Genomic DNA, 19,513 nt, shown 5'->3' with positions numbered 1-19,513 from the left:
CACCCTCAATTTTCCACAAATTACCTGACACCCGTCATCAGTAACCCCAAGTAAAGATTTCTGTAATAGTTTCTTGACCTCATCTTGGTTTCATCTGACTGCTGACGCCATGGTCTGCAAGGAGCTTACAAAGCATGTATGGAATCTTATTGTCGAAATTATCTATCAGGAGAGGGGCATGTTGCCAAGAACAGGATGTTCCTCCAAAATTGAGAAGAAAACTTTTCAGGGAGGCTGCCCAGAGACCTGCAGCAACATTAAATGAGCTGGCACTCCCTGTATTGTATTCTTCATTTGTCTGGGCAGTGGGTAGGGACGCTAGACGGAAGCTCTTTTCATGAAAAAAAAAAATTAATTAAAAATCCAAGCCCTAAAGAATGTTGCTCTTAAAGAATGTTGCAAAACGTGTTATGGTTTGACGAGACCACAGTAGTAGTTTTTGGGCGTAATTATAAAAGATATGTTCTATGCAAAAACAAGACGGCTTATCACTCAGTGAACATTGGTCTAATACCCATGGTGGTGGCAGCATCATGCAATGCTGCTTCTTCTGTTCAGCCATGACTGGGGCTGTAGAAAAGATGGGGGGAATAACGGATAGGTCCAAATACCAATCTATTTTGGCACAAAACCTGCAGACCTCCAAGCCTGTTAGACAGCCGAGGATGAAGACAGATTTCCAGTGCAATAATGACCCAAAGCACACGTTCAGTCAGCAAAGGAATGGCTGCAGAAGAAGAGACTTTCAGCACTTTCGAATGGCCCAGTCAGAGCCTAGAATAGGATAAATCCTATCAAAAGCCTGTGCGAAGACTCGAAAAGGGCTGTGCACAGGAGATGCGCTCACAATTTGATAGATCTGGAGCATTTTTGCAAGGAGGAGTGGAATAAAATTGCTAAATCAAGATGTGTTAAGTTGGCAGACTCTTCATGAAAAGACAGAGTGCCTTGTTACAAGCAAAAGGTGCTTTAACAAAGTGTTGGTTAGGGGATGTTAATTACTGTGGTCGGTTCGTGTTGTAACTGTGCCTGTTTGGTGTGTCTGGTCTCTGAACGTAGTCGATTAAATTTCAGATCAGAGCTTGAGCACTGACTTTTCGTTTAAAGAGCTCTTTGATGCCTTCTGCTTTCGTTGTTCTGTTTTAAATGTCACTGGGACATTGATTAGGTTATGATTAGGTTGTGGTTGAACACTTTGATGTTTTAAATAGGTGCCATGTTGTATTCAAGCTTGAGTGAAGGTTTAATTAAAAAAAAAAAAAAACCCAAGCTTTCATTTGATCGTTACTTTGTAGTGAATGTTTATTGCAGTATGTGTCTGGGTCATCTCCCGGCAGATATCTTGTGAAGCGTTTATTTGCTTCATATAGCTGTATAACTCGATTTAAAGCTTGTGTTGAGATAAAAGACTTAATAATTTAATTTGATTGAAAGTCTTGCCTGCTTATTTGGCTTTGCTCCAGTGCTTGATGGAGCAGAAAGAAAGCGTGGATTAGGATTATTTGTATCAGCATCATAGAAATTCTGTCTTACTGATTAGAAGGATTCACACCATTTATCTCGGTATGTGGAGTGCTTCTAAATTAATCTTGATAGGACGGCTTCTCATCTTCCACACAGCATAAACCGAGCATGATTTATTAGCGCTTTTAATGTTTGTTTTTTTTTTGGCAAAACTTAGAGGACACTGTGTTACAAAGAATATTCAGCTACGTGGATCGGTTTAATACGCAGTCTCCGCAAACACAGTTGTGTCGCATGTAATCTGCAGGGAGAAAAGCAGCCCTATTATTACCGTCTATTACGTTTATATCTTGTATCTGTTTGAGTAATAATTGACCTTTATTTGATATTACTCAGAAATGACTTTGATCACCGAGTAAAGAGAATGAACTATGGATATGATGAAAATTACCACGGTAATTACCGTCGTGACTCTTTATTGTAAGCGCATTCCCCAAAAGGTAAAATAAAAGTGAAACGTCATATTTCTGAAAAAAGATTTAGCAAACATGAGACACAGTGGCCGAGTTTGTCAAGAACGATGAAGCCACTGATTCAGTCTTTTCTGTTTAAATGGGAGATCTTTGACTTCCCTAATTCGTCTGTGCCTGTATATCAGTCTTTGATGTCCTTAAAGCATTTCTCCCCTCATTTTCTCCCTAATTTGACCAATTCTCACCCAATAGCCAGCTCTTCCTGTATATACTGTATGCCTGCTACCAAGCGGAAAGTATGAAGGTTAATGCGTGCTTCCTTGAGGACATGTGAAGCCAGCTAATCAAATCTTGTTGAACTGATCAAGGGCAGTGTAACACACTTTGAGGAAAGCACTATTTGCCCCCTTCCGAGAACACGAGTTCACAGACGTCCCACGGTCGGCTGGTGCCAGTGTGACTGACGGTGGCCCATAGAGAGCGGCCCGTAGAGCGTGGCCCATTTGGCTTTCTTGGATTTCTGGCGACAGATAGCTGTGGCATCAACAGGATGTGGTGTCTCTAGACGGTAGGGCTTATAGGGCGAAAGTTTGTGTGGGAATCAGATTTATCTATTTATTTATTTATTTTTACTGCAAATGATGTTCAGCATGTAGTGTGTATTACAAACATATTTGGAATACTTCTCTGATCTATTAAAGCAAGTATTCTGTTCGGTAAATTGCCCTTTTCAGTCTTTGTGTTTTGGAATGAATTGGCAATATGTTTGATCCTTTCAGCATTTTTGGACTTTCAGCTAATATGAATTCAGATCGAATGGGAATAAAACAATAGGTCTCAAACCTATGTTTGTATTTGTTGTTAATATTCCAAAAAAAAAAAATAGTTGTTCATTATCTATTCGCACTGAATATTTGATTAGATACATAGAGCGTGTGTATGTCCGAGTCTTTTAAGCCAAGTCCGATTTTTCAAATTATTTTATTTTCTCTGTTCTGACACACTCTGAAATCTCAGCCCAAGAAAAACGGTACAGATGGTAAGTAGTTGGCCTGAGTTTTTGTCACGATTGAAACGATCTTTTTTTCAGACAGGCATGTGAATTATTTTACATTCTTCCTTGTGTTCATCAGATTAGCATGCAGCATAAATTTAGCCAGACCTAGAAGCTGTTGGAGCAGCTGTCTGCACCAGCTGAGCACTTCTCATAAATGTAGACTGAGACTCTCACTATTAGTGAGGGAAAAAATGAATCCGGCATCATTAGCCCTCAAGGCTTTTAGATTGTGTTACTTCTAGATTTTTTAATATGCAGATAAACTCTTAGCAAAAAGTAGACTTTTCTTTTTTTTTTTTTTGCCTAGGAGAGTATTTTTATGAGGCACTATAAAATGTAAAACGCCAAGCATTTACTGTAAAAGGACAACATGCATGAAAGAATTAGTGTGCTTTTTAATTTCTCAGTAGTGTTTGTCTCTTGTCATAGACATCATGGTTTATTGAAATGCTTAATACTTATGCTAATGGATGTAACTACTGGGAATGGATAAGCCTTAAGAGTGTCGAGTTACTTGTACTGTAGTCCTCAATATGTAAGGAGCAGTGCCTTAATGACAGTATAATTGTCATCTACTTCCTACTTGATTAAATTAGCTATGCATGCTGGAGATTATTTATGTGTGGGTTTTTTTTTTTTTTTTTTTGCTTGCATGTATGAGGAAGTGATATACTTATCCTCTCCACAACCTTGAAAGCTTTTTTGCACAGTGTCAATTACGCTGATGAGAATGACAAATTATTCTTGACAACATGGTCACAATGTAAATGTGATTAAAAAGTTTCCTGTAACTTAACAGTTGAAAACATTGTACTGTGCAAACAAGCTGTCCATTAAGCCCGGCAGCAATTTACATAGGACAAAACCAGCAATACAACACACTCTGAATTCGCAGTTTTGAAGAAGAAAATGTAGCTTCTGTTGAAACTAAAAATGTAAACTTTTGATTAACACAAAAAGAGAGTCACAACTGTGCTCAGTCATAAACTCCAAACAACATTATCGCTGTTTATGTGCTGACACTGACTTGTATCGATCACTTCCAAGCATAAAATGATAGAAATCGAAATGTGCTTGAAATTTGTATATAATCTCATCATCACTGTTAATACATCAGTAATATCGGATAATGGCTATATTTTATTTTCCTTGCAGGTTTTCTGTATTTCATTGAAGAAGTATTATTAATATTATTATATATTTTAATATAACTAAATCCTCCATATATTTTGACACCCAGTGCCATGGGTAGTTTCCTATCTAGATGTACACTCACGGAACACTTTATTAGGAACACTATACTAATACCGGGTATGGTCTCCGTTTGCTCTCAGAACAGCCGCAATTCTTAGTGTATGGACTCCACAAGATGGTGGAAACATTCCTTTGAGATTCTGGTCCATGTTGACACGATAGCATCACACAGTTAGTGCAGATTTTTTAGGTGCACTTTTATGTTGTGAATCTCTCGTTCTATCACATCCCAAAGGTGTTCTACTGGATTCAGATCCGGTGACTGGGAAGGCCACTGAAGAACACTGTACTCATTGTCATGTTCATGAAACCAGTTTGAGATGAGTTTTGCTTTGAGACATGGTGCATTATCATTCTGGAAGTAGCCATTAGAAGATGGTAAACCTGGACTGTTGACACAAGGCAGGTTGGGTCCATAGATTCATGATGTTGGTGCCAAATTCTGACCCTATTAACTGTGTGCTTCAGAAGAAACTGAGATTCATCATACTAGGCTACAGCCTTTCTGTCAGCACAAACCAGTCTGGCCTTTCTCCATTGTGAATGACCTAGTCAAATCTATAAATACTAACTATACAGCTTGCTGTTTTGAGAAGGAAAATATACCTCACTTGTCACAGTTAGCTGACTAGCTTGTTGCTAAAAAAAATAAATAAATATGGAGGCGTCCTTGATTTAAAAAAAGAAAGAAAGAAAAATTTCCCCACTTTACAGCTCAAACATTATGTAACGCTGAGCTCAGACTTCCCGCTTCCGAGGTAAGTCGGATGCAGCGTTATTTTAATGTAGTACAAAATATAGTTCTTACCGGTACTCAGGTCTAGCATGTTTTCTACACAGCATTAAAGAATAATGATGATAAATTTCAGGATGATCTTACAAGCTGTTTCTCAATACCATTTACGTCCTTGCCTGATGGACCACAACCTGGATACTGGACACCTTACTTGTGTGCATGCAGTGATTAAAGCCCTGGTTTCACCTTTACAGTCTGTAGTTTTTGTGTTTTGCGTGTTTGTACACTGTATATAACTGTTTCTATATTTGGTTTGGGAGCAGGGACATGTTTTCTGTTGTGATTTGTAAAAAAAAATCCACCTAGGAATACTGTAGAGATGGGATAATAAACCACACAGAACAGTTGGATGCACTATACCATAGTGTGCTGCTCTGCCTTCAGTGTCAGTGGACTGGTGTCTCGGATGTGATTTCATTAACGTCGTAGGTGATGAATGCCTGCCGCACAGGACCGAGGCTGCAGTTTGTGTCGGATCTTCCATTTCCAAAACTACGGTGCTTTTGTTATGCCTAGAACAGAATGTTTCTGTAATTAACAGAACATATAGAGAAGTTCGTCACCAAGCGATTAGGCAATTAAGACAAGAGTCCGTGGTCAGTCCAGCATCTGGTGTACTCTTGGTTTAGCGTCAGCACTTGTTTTTAGCCTGTGCTGTTAACTGTGAGCACGTCAGAGCCAATCTCCTGTGAACACATTTTCTTTTCATGTGGATGGGAAATGAGCTGATCGGCGTTTTATAGCTTATTGTGTCGTAGATGGGCTGCAGGCTGCCTGCGGGAAAGAGAATTCTCTGCGAAAACCGCTCAGAAAGACATTTCTCACACGGTCGCTTTGTGATGACCTTGGAGTCAGCCTGAAATGGCGTATTTTTCCAAATGATAAAGTTGGAGAAATGACCTTGCAAAGTGGGGTCAAAAATCCAGGAAATGGCAAAAATGCTTCTTTTTTGCGCCGAAAGTTTTTCTTTCATGTATATTGAGAGAGGGATGAGAGCTTGTCAGAGGTTACAATTCTCTGCAGTGCAACTGGATATTGCAAGCACAGCCTAGCTCTCAGAGGGTGCTCCTCCTCAGTTGTTGTATTGTGTGAGACATGAAATTTAAAGCACTTAGGCATTTGAAGCACATAGACATGAAAAAAACATGCAATTTCCCCCCCCCTTTAATCTTCAACTGTCCAGTTTGGGTGAGTCTGTGCACATGATAGCCTCAGGTTCATGTTCTTAGCTTATTGGAGTGGAACCCAATGTGGTCTTCTGCTGTTGTAGCCCATCCACCTCAAGGTTTGATGTGCTGTGCGTTCTGAGATGCCTTTCTGCTCAGCACGGTTGTAATAGGTACCGTTGTAAGTAACGACAGGTTTTATTTATTCTGTCGTTGGTGCTGGTCAGAATTGAACTGAATTTTGCTCAGCTGTAGTCGGGTCTTGATTTAAAACCCTGGTGCTTATGGGTCAGGTTCAGACAGAATATTTTAGTGTAGTCATTTCAGCCCTGAGTAAAAATGTAGGTAGGGTCTTATTTGCATGCGATTTTGCTAGTTACAGCTTGCTCTAAAAGCTGCACAGCCCCAGCTAGTCTCGGCTCATCTGTAAAGTAGAGATATATTAATGGAGGTCGTAGGTGGTTTGCTGATGGCCTCTCTAGAGACTCATTGTCAACGCTCTCTAGCGAAATGTGCTCAATTACCCTATTGATGGATGCCGATGATGGGGGGAAAATGCTCCTATTCTACCAAGTGTCAGGCTGCTCACTCTCATAATAGAGCCATGATACAGTAGCATCAGCTAACAGAGTCCCGCTGCCAGACAAGATATAGCATCTCCTCTCTTCGCTTTCCAAACCCCAGAATAGGAACAGTCTAAATTACACTTGGTAATAGAATGCGGAGACAGTGATTCTTTTCCTTCCCATCCTCCATCTGCTTCTTTTCAATTCTCTATCAGGGACAGAGTTTGTTGCATTTGATATGAAATGAAAGGCCTTTTCTTATTGACTTTGTAAAAAGGCAAGTGAAGAAGTGGAGGGATTTAGCAGGAGGACAGGGGGTTGTGCTGGCGACCGCGGCACGCACGCGTGACTACTTCCTCTTGTTTTCACCAAGCACCAGATGGGGATATCAATACTTAATGTGTGCATGCTACTTCAAGCTTCCAAATAAGCACCCAGCCTTGAATTAAAACCGGCCTCGTCGAAATCCGTACGCTAAAGGAACTCGTAAATAGGCTGATCAAATAAGAAGATTTGCTTATTACAGTAGGTTATACTTTGATATTGATATGTGACTGATCTGACGTACGGGAAGTAAACGTTTTAGTTACAAATATGGCTGGGCGATATATAGTTTAACTAATAAACTGTCGGCAAAACGAGTAAAATAAAAAATCGTCAAACTGAGTTTGACGATACTTTTCTTTAATGCCTACAAAGACAAAGAAGATTAAGTTAAATAATAATAAAAAAAAAGAGGTCAAATCAACGGCATCCATTCAGTACAGTTTCATTTCGAATTATTTAAAGCATAAAAAAAAGACATCACCATAACGACAATATCTCAGAAAAGTGGCTTGTGTGATCATTTATCACCAGATCGATATTAAATGGATATATTTCCCAGCCCTAGAATGTCTGCGCTATATCGTAACAGCTCCCTGAAGTTTACCACTTTGCTTGTTTTGTATTTTTCACCAGAGACACGATCGTAATTGAATCATTGAGAGGATGGTCCCTTTACCAGTGTATAAGTGCTTTCATTTGTTTCCGTAATAAATAAATAAATAGAGCAATGTTGCCTTATTACTCTGACGATTAGCTTTAGTCCTAGCTTAACCGTCCCCAAGCTGCGAACCCTGGCAGCATGCCGCCTTGAGGGGGGTTACTGTGAATTCACTGATTTCTCCACACTTAATGTTGAAATAATTGATTTGACCCACTTTAAAAATTTAGCGTTAGTCATCGGGAGGGTTTATCTGCCGTCATGCATTTAATTATCATGGGGAGGCAAATGAATCTTCTGTGTACTCTGCTGTCTCTCCCCCGGGGAGGGACAGCTCCTTTTACTGCTGTCAAGCCTATTAACACAATAACAAAAAAGCAATTAGATTGACTTTTGGACATGGCAGTCAATTACAGTGCCTGGAATGGGGTAGCTCAGCGTCTGATAAAGTAGGTTCTCTCTGATAACGACCGGCATTTCTCACCTCCGTCTCTTTAGAGAGAAGGGGCTCATTGCTTTTATTGCAAAAGACTCAGCACGGAGGTGATGTATCTGTGCGCGTGCACTCACACACACACACTGGTGATAATCGGACCGTATCCGATCTCCAAGGCCTCCTTTAACTTTGAAATGTTTGTGTCATATACTGCCAGCACAGATCCTCTGCTCTAGCCGCTGATTTCGTGGTTGCTGTGTTATCAGTCAGTATAGGGACAACAACACGGCAGCAAACGATGCTGTGCTGGGATCATCTCGAATGTTCATTAACTGGGAGGCGTGTGAGCTCGTCTCATGGAGATGGGTCAAAGCTACTTTAATAAGTGCTTTCATCATCATAAAACTCATGCAAAATTATTCCTCTCTCAATGCGCTGTCTCTCTCTCTCTCTCTCTCACCCTCACACACACACACACAGTAATGTAGTAAACAGCCTATTCCAAGCAGATGGAGAGAGAGAGGGGTGAAGTGATGATGATTTAATCTCCTCCCATGTAGCTGTTTTAACATTTTACACCTCCTCTGTCCGTACACATTCTTTCCAAAAGCCAAAGCAGAATTGGTTCAGTTGATCTGCAGTATTGTGCTAAGGTGTAAAAATGTGAAAGTGTGTGTGTGTGTGTGTGTGTGTGTGTGTGTTAATTATTGATCAGAGCATCACTGTGGTCAAATAATGCTGAATATTTAAAAACATCTCCACCAACCATATTAAATTGGATTCTAGCCTCTCATCTTTCCAGTGATAAGCCAACCCATTCCTACATCCATGCATTTTCTGTACCGCTTATCCTACACAGGGTCACAGGGAGTCTGGAGCCTGTCCCGGGGAACTCGGGGCACAAGACGGGGGACACCCTGGACGGGGGACACCCTGGACGGGGGACACCCTGGACGGGGGAGACCCTGGACGGGGGAGACCCTGGACGGGGTGCCAACAAATCACAGGGCACAATTGCGCACACACCCATTCACATAGTTAAACGTGTGATGAGCCAATCATGTCATTTCATAGATTGTGTTTTTAATAACTTATCAAAGGTGTGATGCTTTGTAGAATGGAATGTTTCAGTGCAATATATTTGAATCGTTATTTTCCAGCAGTCTAGAAACACAAAGCACAGATAAATATAGGATATATTAAAAGTAGAGGTGGACCGATAGTGGATATTAGCGATAACTTATTTGGGCGGTACCTGCTGATAACCGATTAATCAACCGATTAGTTTTTAAAATTGATACTGAATAAAAACATAACACTCAAAGTAAAATACTGCTGAGCTTTATTACAGAAATAAACAGTACTGGCTGTACCATGAAAATGTACTGTAGGTTTTAAGTGAATTATATATTAACTGTGAATAAATATTAAAGTAAATAAGAGATACAGTGGCAAGTAAAAGTATGTGAACCTTTTGGAATTTCATGGTTTTCTGCATAAATTTGTCATAAAATGTGATCTGATCTTCATCTAAGTCAAGGGTATTGACAAATATAATGCGTCTAAAATAATAACACATGATCTTTCATGTCTTTATTGAGAACAACCAAAAAAAACCTCAAAGTGCTCGTGGAAAAAGTATGTGAACCCTTGAGTTAATGACCTCAAAAAAGCTAATTGGAGTCAGGTTTAGCACACCTGGAGTCTCGTTAAGAAAATGAGTTTGGAGGTGTGGACTACAGCTAGTTTACTTTTTCTTGCCACTGTACATAGTGCCCTCCACTAATATTGGCACCCTTGGTAAATATGAGCAAAAAAGGCTGTGAAACACAAAAATACTCTGCTCTCATGGTTATCAGTTTTACATGTTTTAGAACATAAATGAATTAACGGCACACGTCATTAGGTCACCGCACCACGCCGTCCAACGTTCCCTCCAGAATCTTACGTATCAACATACAGTTCGTCTTTGTTATGATACGGTATACAGTTTTGGGTGTTTCATTATTAATTTTACGAAATCCTTGAGTGCAGTTAATTATTTGCCATGCTGTACGTGCAAATAGACGACTGCTTGAAGCCATGGGTGTGTCCCAAACCGCGTACTTGCCTACTATATAGCAACAGAAATACATGTAGTATGCGGTTTGGGACGCAGCCGTGCTCTCTTGTTTGCCGTAAAACGGTTGAGCACTGCCGTGTGAGATCGTGTCCTGTCGCAAAATGTGGTGAAAACTCTCACGATGTTAATAATGTGATTAAGGTGTGTACATGTCTGTAATACACCTCGATAATGCGACTAAAACAGGAGTACTCCACATGCCTTAATTCCATTTGTGTTTACTTCGAGTATGACTTTATTCGGATTAAGGTCATCAATAATCACTGTTTACATGCTAGTTTCTTAATCAGAGTATCGTCTTAATTGGGATAATATTGAATTATTGTTGTCCATGTAAGCGTACTGACTGTGAGTGTCAGTATTAAGGTGAGTAAATAGCTGGATTTTTTTTTTTTCTTATTCATTTTGTCATCTATATCCAGTGGCAGTCATCATCATCATCAAAGTAAAACTTTTTAACATACTGTATTATGTTTATTACCTAGTTAAGAAAATACAAACTTGTCTTATGTATCTACTATATGCCTCCAGCAAGTCTGTTTTTACTAGCTCGCCGTCATAGCTGACATTAGCTTCCACTATTCATAGTAATAGCTAGCATTTGTTTTCTAGTCAGTGTTTAGGAATGTCCTCCGCTGCCCAACTCTTCCTTCCGATCGCTGTGTGAGCTTGCTCATGTCGGCTTAGCCGCGATCTCTCAGACACAGATGGCACTAATTTCAGTAAAAGCGGTCTGTGTGTTGCAGGGCGTTAAACACAGTGCCTCAGCGCTGGGGGCTGACTGAAGCAATAGCTTCAAGTTATTCTTCATCAGTCTTTATCACCTCACTGCAAAACCAGACATGGCTCTATTATCAGCCCTGACGCATTTATTGATCTGTGTTTCAATTTCCCGTACTGGGGATATGATCACATACACAATGCCCTTTCTTTGATTGGAGGAAGCCCAAAGATAAAGCAGGTGGAGCAATTGATTGGATATGGCCCCTGGGCTAGGAGATTGTGTAGCAGATGGACATTGTGATGAAATCCCAGCGAGTTGTTGATATTTGGTGAGATGGAGGTATGTGTTTTCTGAAACGATAAATGATTTTATTGAGCACATGCTATTGTTAAAAAGGTGGATCAGTGTTCGATTTACATTCAGTGCATCTCGCTGCAGTTTGTCTGAGGCATTGCTGATTTGCCCTCATTCTGCTCAAGGCCAGATTTATGCTTGTAGTAACGAAATATATTCAGTTTATGTATGAGCACTAGGTCTCTCTGTGTGTGTGTGTGTGTGTGTGTGTGTGTGTGTGTGTGTGTGGGTGGGTGGATGTGTTTATGTGTTTATGCACGTGTGCATTTGCAAGGTGTCTTTGGCATGCAATTTCACGTCTGAAAGTCAAATTGGTGGAGAGTTGTAATTTGAGGACACCTCAGTCTGGCTGAATGATACGCTGAATTTATCCTCAGCGGCTCTCAGCGGCTGCTCAGCGGTCAGAGTGAAGGAAAATTACTTTGATCAACACATTCATTAAGTCTGCCAAATGGTTTTTTCCTCCTTCTCTTGCACACCAACAGGCCGTGATTATGCCTCTGTTTGTCCCTCTGATGTGTGTATTGTCCCTGTAGGTGCATCAGCACAGATTTTAAGCCTCCATTCGGATGTAAAATTAATATGCGTACATTTCCGCAGAACGTGCTAACCATCGATTTCTGTGATTTGTGTATTCGGCACATGATCTAGTGTGTCTAGGTTACCGAAGAGTGGTGATGAACAGCTTTTCTGTTAGGCATGGGTGCGAGACACATCACGGAAGCTGTTAACTGCAAGTTGGACTGTTTTTCTCACAAATCCTCAGCCTTTAGGGGACAGTCACCTCATTTATAATGATGGAGAGAGAGAGCGCTTGTTAGTCCAAGACATAGCACTTGCAGGTTATTTATTATTGAACAAAAGTGGCCTATATAAGCTTGACGCTTACGGCCACTTGGCAATAAATTAGTTTCATTTTCCGAGCGTGTGAGGGATGCCGGGATTAAAGGGCACCGATGTTATAACGTGAGAAATTCTGCTTAAAGAGCCAGACCCTACAGGACTCGGAGTTTTCGAGCACGGAAATGAACGCAGAAACAAGCAAACTCTGCAATATCGGGAGGAGCTTGTCGTTTTTCAAAATGAACGCAGATTTTTTTATTTTTTTTTTTGTGCAGATTTAGGCCAAGACGTGTCATGTGATGTCATCACAACTCGCATCCAGTCAAAGCCCTCTTCGAATCAAGTGCGCCGAACATGGGTACAGCTAAAAGGTCTTATTTACCAACAAACATTGCTTACAAAAGACTGTGCGAATCAGTTTCGTGCAATTGCGATTTGGCCAATTCAAATAGTTTTCCATAAAGGCAAAAATCTCAGCAAGTCTTGTCGCAAATTTTGCAAAAAGCCTCAGCAAAATAAAGCGTTTGTGGCGGCAAAAATCACAAAAAATAAAAACTCCACAAAATCTGTTACGGACTGGAGAGCGCAGCATGTTAGTGACGTGATTCTGTGCTTCTACCTGTCATCGATAGGTCACGAGTTTGTATCCCGAAAAAATGCCGTAGCCATCTGTGGCTGTGAGCTTCTTGGTTTAAGGGCGTTACTCTTTTGTTTTTTTTTGTTTTTTTGTTTTTCTTCTCTTGTCAATCACAGCAACACTAGCCAATCATACGTGTCTGTGAGCTCATGTATGTGGAAGAGGGTAGATAGCACTTTGTCCTCTGACGGTGTTGCACTGTCCTGTGGCACAGCATGAGCAGCCGTTTGAAAAAATGTGATTGGCTGGCTTCACATGTTTTGGAGGTAGCATGAGTTAGTCTTCACCCTTCCAGGTTGGTAGTTGTTGTGTGATAGAGAAGAGCTACCTGGTGGGTGGGAATTGGCAAGCGATCAAATTTGGGAGAAAATAGAGAAAAATCCCAAACTAAACAGATCGTGTGTATCACTATATTTGAGTTTAATAATCATATTTATGGCTGAATACTGAATACCCTGTCCTAATGGCATTCCGTTAAAATATACCGAATGAGTAATGGATTTAGAATACGTTTCAAAAAGTGAGCCCTGAGCTGTATAGTCCATATTACCTGATGCAAACTGTTCCTCAGTGGTCTGACTTGGCAGGTCTGTTCAGTTGAAATCCTTCTGGATGCTGAACTCTGTTAAACTCATTACCTTTGCATACAGTGTCCATGGATCAACATCACTGAGCTCGAACAGTGTGAAAATCCAGACTACTCTAAGACTAAGATGTTTAACCTAGCTCTCACTGTACTGTATAATCCACAAGCTTCGGTGTATCTAGCATGGAAATCCTGTACATATGAGACCCTGTAGTCTTCTTCTAGACGAACACTACTAATATCTGTTAGCTCAACTTTGGTCAGAGCATGAGGTTTTTAAAAATTTATTTATTTATTAAAAATTGGAAGTAAAGTCATTGGATTGGAGGTGAAGTTTTTTATTGCTAGCAGGCACAGCTGCCATTCCGTAATAAACGTTTCCCCCTTGCCTCAGAGATCATTTAAAAAAAAAAAAAATGTCAGTACTTCCATTTACCAAAGGAAGTGTAGTGTGGGTAGTGGAAAGTGTGTGCTGCATTATTAACCTTCTCTGATTTTTGGAGAAAAAAAAATTAAGTGGTAAGAAATGAATATAAATGAAATAATTATACTCTGAATCCTGCTTTTCTATAAATCAGATTGTGGACCGAATGCTTTATGAAATCTATGGAGCGTAACATCTTTGCTTGTGTTATCTTTTCGTCCCAACCCTCATTACACATCTGTCCTGCCTCCAAAGAACTCTTTAACATAGTAACACCAACCAGTTCCTTTTTAATTTTTTTTATTTCTATAGATAACACACTGTAATGCACTTTCAAAAACCACGTAAGCAGATCTACAAAGCAAACTTCTGACAGCAAACATGTCTCAGTTGATTGTCTTCATTTGGCGTAAGAGGTCAGTTGTGTCCATTTTATTTTTAGCCTCACTATTCCTTTTCTGGCAATAAAAAAGTGATTCACACACTATATGGTTAAGGAAAAAAAGTGGACACCTGACTGACACCCATATGTCCTTGTTGAACATCCTATTCCAAAGACACGGCAGTAATTTGGAGTTGGCCCCCTTTGCTGCTATAACAGTATCCACTCTTTTGGGAAGGTTTTCCACTGGATTTTGGAGTGTCGCTGTTGGGATTTCTGCTCATTCAGTTACAAGAGCATTAGTGAGGTCAGGCAGGGATGTTTGGAGAGGAGGCCTGGTGCACATTCAGCGTTCCAGTTCATCCCAAAGGGGTTCAGTAGAGTTGAGGTCATTTGAGTTCTTCCACACTAACCTTGGCAAACCATGTCTTCATGTCATGCTGGAACAGGTTTGGGCCTCTTAGTTCCAGTGAAGGGAAATCCATCCATCCATCCATCCATCTTCTACCACTTACTCCTTTTCAGGGTCACGGGGAACCTGAAGCCTATCCCAGGAAGCATCGGGCAAAAGGCGGGGTACACCCTGGACAGGGTGCCAGTCCATCGCAGGGCACAATCACATACACACTCACACACCCATTCATACACTACGGACACTTTAGACATGCCAATCAGCCTACTATGCATGTTTTGGACGGGGAGGAAACCGGAGGAAACCCCCACAGCACGGGGAGAACATGCCAGCTCCGCACACACAGGGTCCCGGCGGGCCACACATGGGTGTGATGGTCAGGTGTCCACATACGTTTGGCCATATAATGTAGCTTGGATAATGATGTTTAAATCCTCCAGTAGTGTTCTGCTGGAGAGGGATGGTGGGATGAAACATTACTGTCTTCCTTATATGTGGCTTTTGTTCTTTCATTTTAACCAAGAACCCTTTTTTCTGTCTCAGCACTCATGTAAAGCTGTCTGGAACCCAAGAGCGAATACATTTTTTGCTAGATGGCCCAATCAGTATGAAAAAAAGTGGATTGTCTTTTTGCTATCACAACAGTGAATAGACAGACATCATATTTAATTTTCCCCTCCTTGTGCACATATACACACACACAGTGCAAGCATGTTCAACATTACAGTCAAATTGGTTTCAGTGTTTGCATACAAGCAGCCATATCTATTTCTGTAGTTTCAAGGCAACTTACACACACACACACACACACACACACACACACACACACACACACACACACACACCCCTTCTTTATGAACACCATATCAGGCTTGGTGGTGGCCTGGAATTGGCAGCGTGGGCTGTGCTTTCACCACACTTGCTGACAGTAGCTGTCTGTTCGTAAGAAGGCTACACCAGCTATTGAAAAGCGAAGATAAGCCTAAACATTGAAATGGCAGGTGACTGTGTGCAGGTGCTGAGATAATGCTTAGACCATATCAGGCCTGTTGTGCTTCTTTAGGCTTCTTAGAGGGACTCTGTGACTCCACAGCTGTCCGGTATTACCGTGCCTTGAGGCTTACTGTGTAGGTCTATGTGCTCCGTCAGTGTTGCACTTTCCATAGGCTTTGTCTCTTCCTCTTCTTATCAGACACTTCCGCATTGCACTGACACTTAACGACAGTCCTGCCCAGCCTAATCCTGCCATCGCATCTCCTCGAATCAATTTCTCTGTCTCCAAAGCTGGAAATACAGAGTGTTATTTTGTGGGGATTAAAACGAGACTCGGAATTGAATATTTTCACTTTTCACTCCGATTCAGGCTTGGGCTTAGGTTGGAGAGCTTTGGCTGCTCTCACCGTATAGCATATTTTCTCTTGGGATGGTTGAGACTGCATTTGCATTGTCAAAAGTTGAGTTATTGAGGTTTTTAATTGAGTCTGCAGGGTGGGGAAAAGCTCACTCTTCATGCTTTTATGAAATCTGTAGAGCTCAGTCTCCACCGGTTCTGAGTGCTTCTCTGAAATTAGATTGTACTGTGTTTGCAGGCTAAATGAGTTCTGTTTACCAGCATTAAGTGATGAACCGTTTTCAGAAATGTTTACAAGGAACAAAGCAGTTTCTTGATGCAAAAAAGTTCAGAAGGCAAAAAGAAATCACTTTTCTGTGTGTTCTGAGTATTTGGAGAACACTGCACATCGACTGACTGAAAATGGTTCTTCCCAAATAACTCATCATTCAATGAGTCATCCTTTATTCTGTCTGTTTTGTCAATAAACCACTCTTTTTCTCCCTTCAGGCAGTCTTCAGTATCTTTTGTAAGTGCAGTAGTGGTTTTTATGGTTTAGAATAACGCAGTGCAATGCTTGCTGTCCTGCAGCTCTCCCCATGCTGAGGAACTGCGAAGGCTCTGCTCCAGCTGTGCAGCACAGGTCAGTTGCAGATGTGGAGGAACTGGCAGCTAGCTACGAGCGTAAGCTCATCGAGGTGAGTGTGTTTCACCACATGGTACTGAACTACACTTTCATAATTGCTTTTTAGATGAGATTTTATTCATTTGGCCTAGTTTATATATTTCACTAAGTTATGGCCTAGTTTATATATTCCACTAAATTTTGGCCTAGTTTATATATTTCACTAAATTATCTCATATGCATTTTGGCCGAGAGGGAGGGAGGGAGGGAGTGAGTGAGTGGTGGCAATGGTGGCTTGGTGGTTAAGGCTATGGGTTACTGATCGGAAGGTCGGGGGTTCAAGCCCTAGCACTTCCAACCTGCCACTGTTGGGCCCCTGAATAAGGCCCTTAACCCTCTCTGCTTTAGGGGCACTGTATCATGGCTGACCCTGCACTCTGACCACATCTTCCTAACATGCTGGGGTATGCAAAGAAAAGAATTTCACTGTGCTGTAATGTATACGTGTATAAAAAAAAGACTTATCTCATTATCATTATCTGCTTAATGCACGTTTTTCTCATTCACGTATCTGTACTCCCGGCCCACGTGTAGGACCGTGAACAGTGCACTGAGCTCCCAGTGTTAGAGTTCAGGACCACTGATTTAGAACCTCAGAGTTTATGATGTTCTGGGTTTTGTTTTGTACAGATGTCTTAAGGGATTCTGCAAGAGAATATAGTGCTAATGAGAGAATATCTACATAAAGACTTTGGGAACTGAGGTGAAAAATTCACAACTGGTGTTTTATTTAGTTAATAATATGATTCTGCTTGTTTTTAGGGAAAGTCTTCTTGAACTTTATTATATAATGAAACACAGTGGGTTGTGCTGTTATAGAAACCTTTACCACCTTGAAGTGGATTCTTTTCCTGTAACTGCATGTCCCAATGTGTTTCAGTCCTCATATACCACAGTGATTTGCCAACAGTTGCAATTTTCATGCTTTTGTATGTTTTTATATTTATGTTTAATGCTGTGGAACGTCCGCGAGACAGGTTAGTTCCTGTTGTCACTTATGTTTTAGGAGGCATAAACAGCTTGCCATGTTATGTTCGAAGTCCTCTGTCCTGAAGACATTCCCATGGTGTAAAACTTGCTGACCAAATTACTGACACTCAAGACTTCCTTCCTTCCTTCCTTCCACAAATGTTACATAAACATCTGCTTATAGAACGCTTTACCCTATCAATGATTAGATGATTTTTTTTTTCTTTTGATAAATAACACATTTTCTTTATCTGTTTATTATTAACCTTGGATTATGTGAAGAGTCGACTCCACATAAATTGAATGAGCTGTTACTATGGAAACAATATTAGAGCAAGCGCATTAATGCCACCTGTCATGGCCAGTTCCCACCCATCAGGCAGCTCTGCCCTATTAACACAACAGCTACCAACCAGAGAGGGCAAAGGCTATCACATGCTTCTTCTGAGGCATGAGGAGCCAGCCAACCGCATCTTTTCAAACTGCTGCTCATAACACACCCTGAGGAATCCGCCCACTTCCACATCCATGAGCTCACGGACACCCATGATTGGCTAGTGTTGCTGTGATTGATGGAGCTGAGAGAGAGTATACCATCTCTCCCTCCCTGAGAGCATGGCCAATTTTTCTCTCTAGGACTCCTGGCCATGGGTGATTGTGGCATCATTGGGATTTTAGATTATGCTCTCCGGATGATCGGGCGAATGCTCTTCTTTTGTGCCACTCGGGAGCTCTGCTTGTTTTTCTAAGATGCAACCTCAAATGCTTTCTTTGACAAACAGAAGCCACCTCTCTGCTCAAGCCTTTCTCTTTACGGGCTTAAATACCCACAGTTTTTTTGGTCAAAGTTTATCTGCCAGTTGTTAGTTGGCTGTGTACTGAAAAGTAGATGATGACATTAGAGAAGGGGTGTCCAATCTAATCCTGAAAGGGCCGGTGTGGATGCAGGTTTTCATTCCAACCAAGCAGAAGCCACACCTGAGTCTATTGAAAGCCAAGATCTGCTGATTAAACAGGTGGAATCAGGTGTGGCTCCTGCTTGATTAGAATGAAAACCTGCACCCACACCGGCCCTTTGCGGATAAGATTGGACACCACTGCATTAAAGCATAATAGACACATCCATCCATCCATTCTCCATACCACTTATTCTACACAGGGTTGTGGGAGAGCCTGGAGGCTATCTCGGGGAACTCGGGCCACAAGGCAGGGGATACCCTGGATGGGGTACCAACCCATCACAGCGTATAATAGACACGTTACAATTATTTGTTTTTACATGATTGATGGGTCTGTGTTTATTCAAATGATACCATTGCTGTGTAGTAGTGGTATATTTAAATGGAGTGATGTGGTAACTTCGTTTTGAATACTTGACCTCTATGTCCGCTATGGAAAGCTCCTACTTGAAAGGAATGAAGCCTGCAGCAGCCCTTTTATTGCTTCAGTTAATTCATTCCACCGGACTGCTTTTTTTCCCCCCACATACCCGGCCTTTGTATGGAAATCACACAAACAGTACATTAATCTTGTTTTGTCTTCATCTCTATTATTAGATTGTCTCGTTTTGTATTCATCTTTATTTAGTTTTTATTTTGTTTAAGTGCAGTGCAAGTATATGAGCTCATAAATACTTGTTCATGTCCTGATGGAACCTTTTGCTCAGGGCCAAGCGTCAGTGTGAAGGCATTGTTAACTCTAGTTGTTGGGTCAGTGTTGGAGGCTGAAAGGAGAAAGCATCCTCTGACCAGCAGGTGAAGAAATGAACGTAGTGAGCAGAGACTCTGGTGAACACACACAAAGTATCTGCTCATCTCTTGTAGCTAGCTATGTTTTTGCAATGCTTTT

The 19,513-nt window shown here is 41.1% G+C and overlaps 1 protein-coding gene across 3 annotated transcripts in view; it reads left to right on the top strand.

The window, feature by feature from the left end:
• Window positions 1–19,513, top strand: part of snx29 (sorting nexin 29) — a 112,396-nt gene that overhangs the window by 29,008 nt on the left and 63,875 nt on the right. For all 3 annotated transcript variants that reach the window (XM_047159419.2, XM_017483905.3, XM_047159418.2), the window contains exon 15: window positions 16,603–16,709. In XM_047159419.2, coding sequence (XP_047015375.1) covers window positions 16,603–16,709 — 107 coding nt within the window. The remainder of the gene's footprint in view (window positions 1–16,602; window positions 16,710–19,513) is intronic.

The sequence above is a fragment of the Ictalurus punctatus genome, chromosome 13, assembly GCF_001660625.3.
Source record: "Ictalurus punctatus breed USDA103 chromosome 13, Coco_2.0, whole genome shotgun sequence".
NCBI lineage: Eukaryota > Metazoa > Chordata > Actinopteri > Siluriformes > Ictaluridae > Ictalurus > Ictalurus punctatus.
The sequence above is the reverse complement of the archived record's forward strand: the minus strand, read 5'-3'. Positions and strand labels throughout refer to the sequence as shown.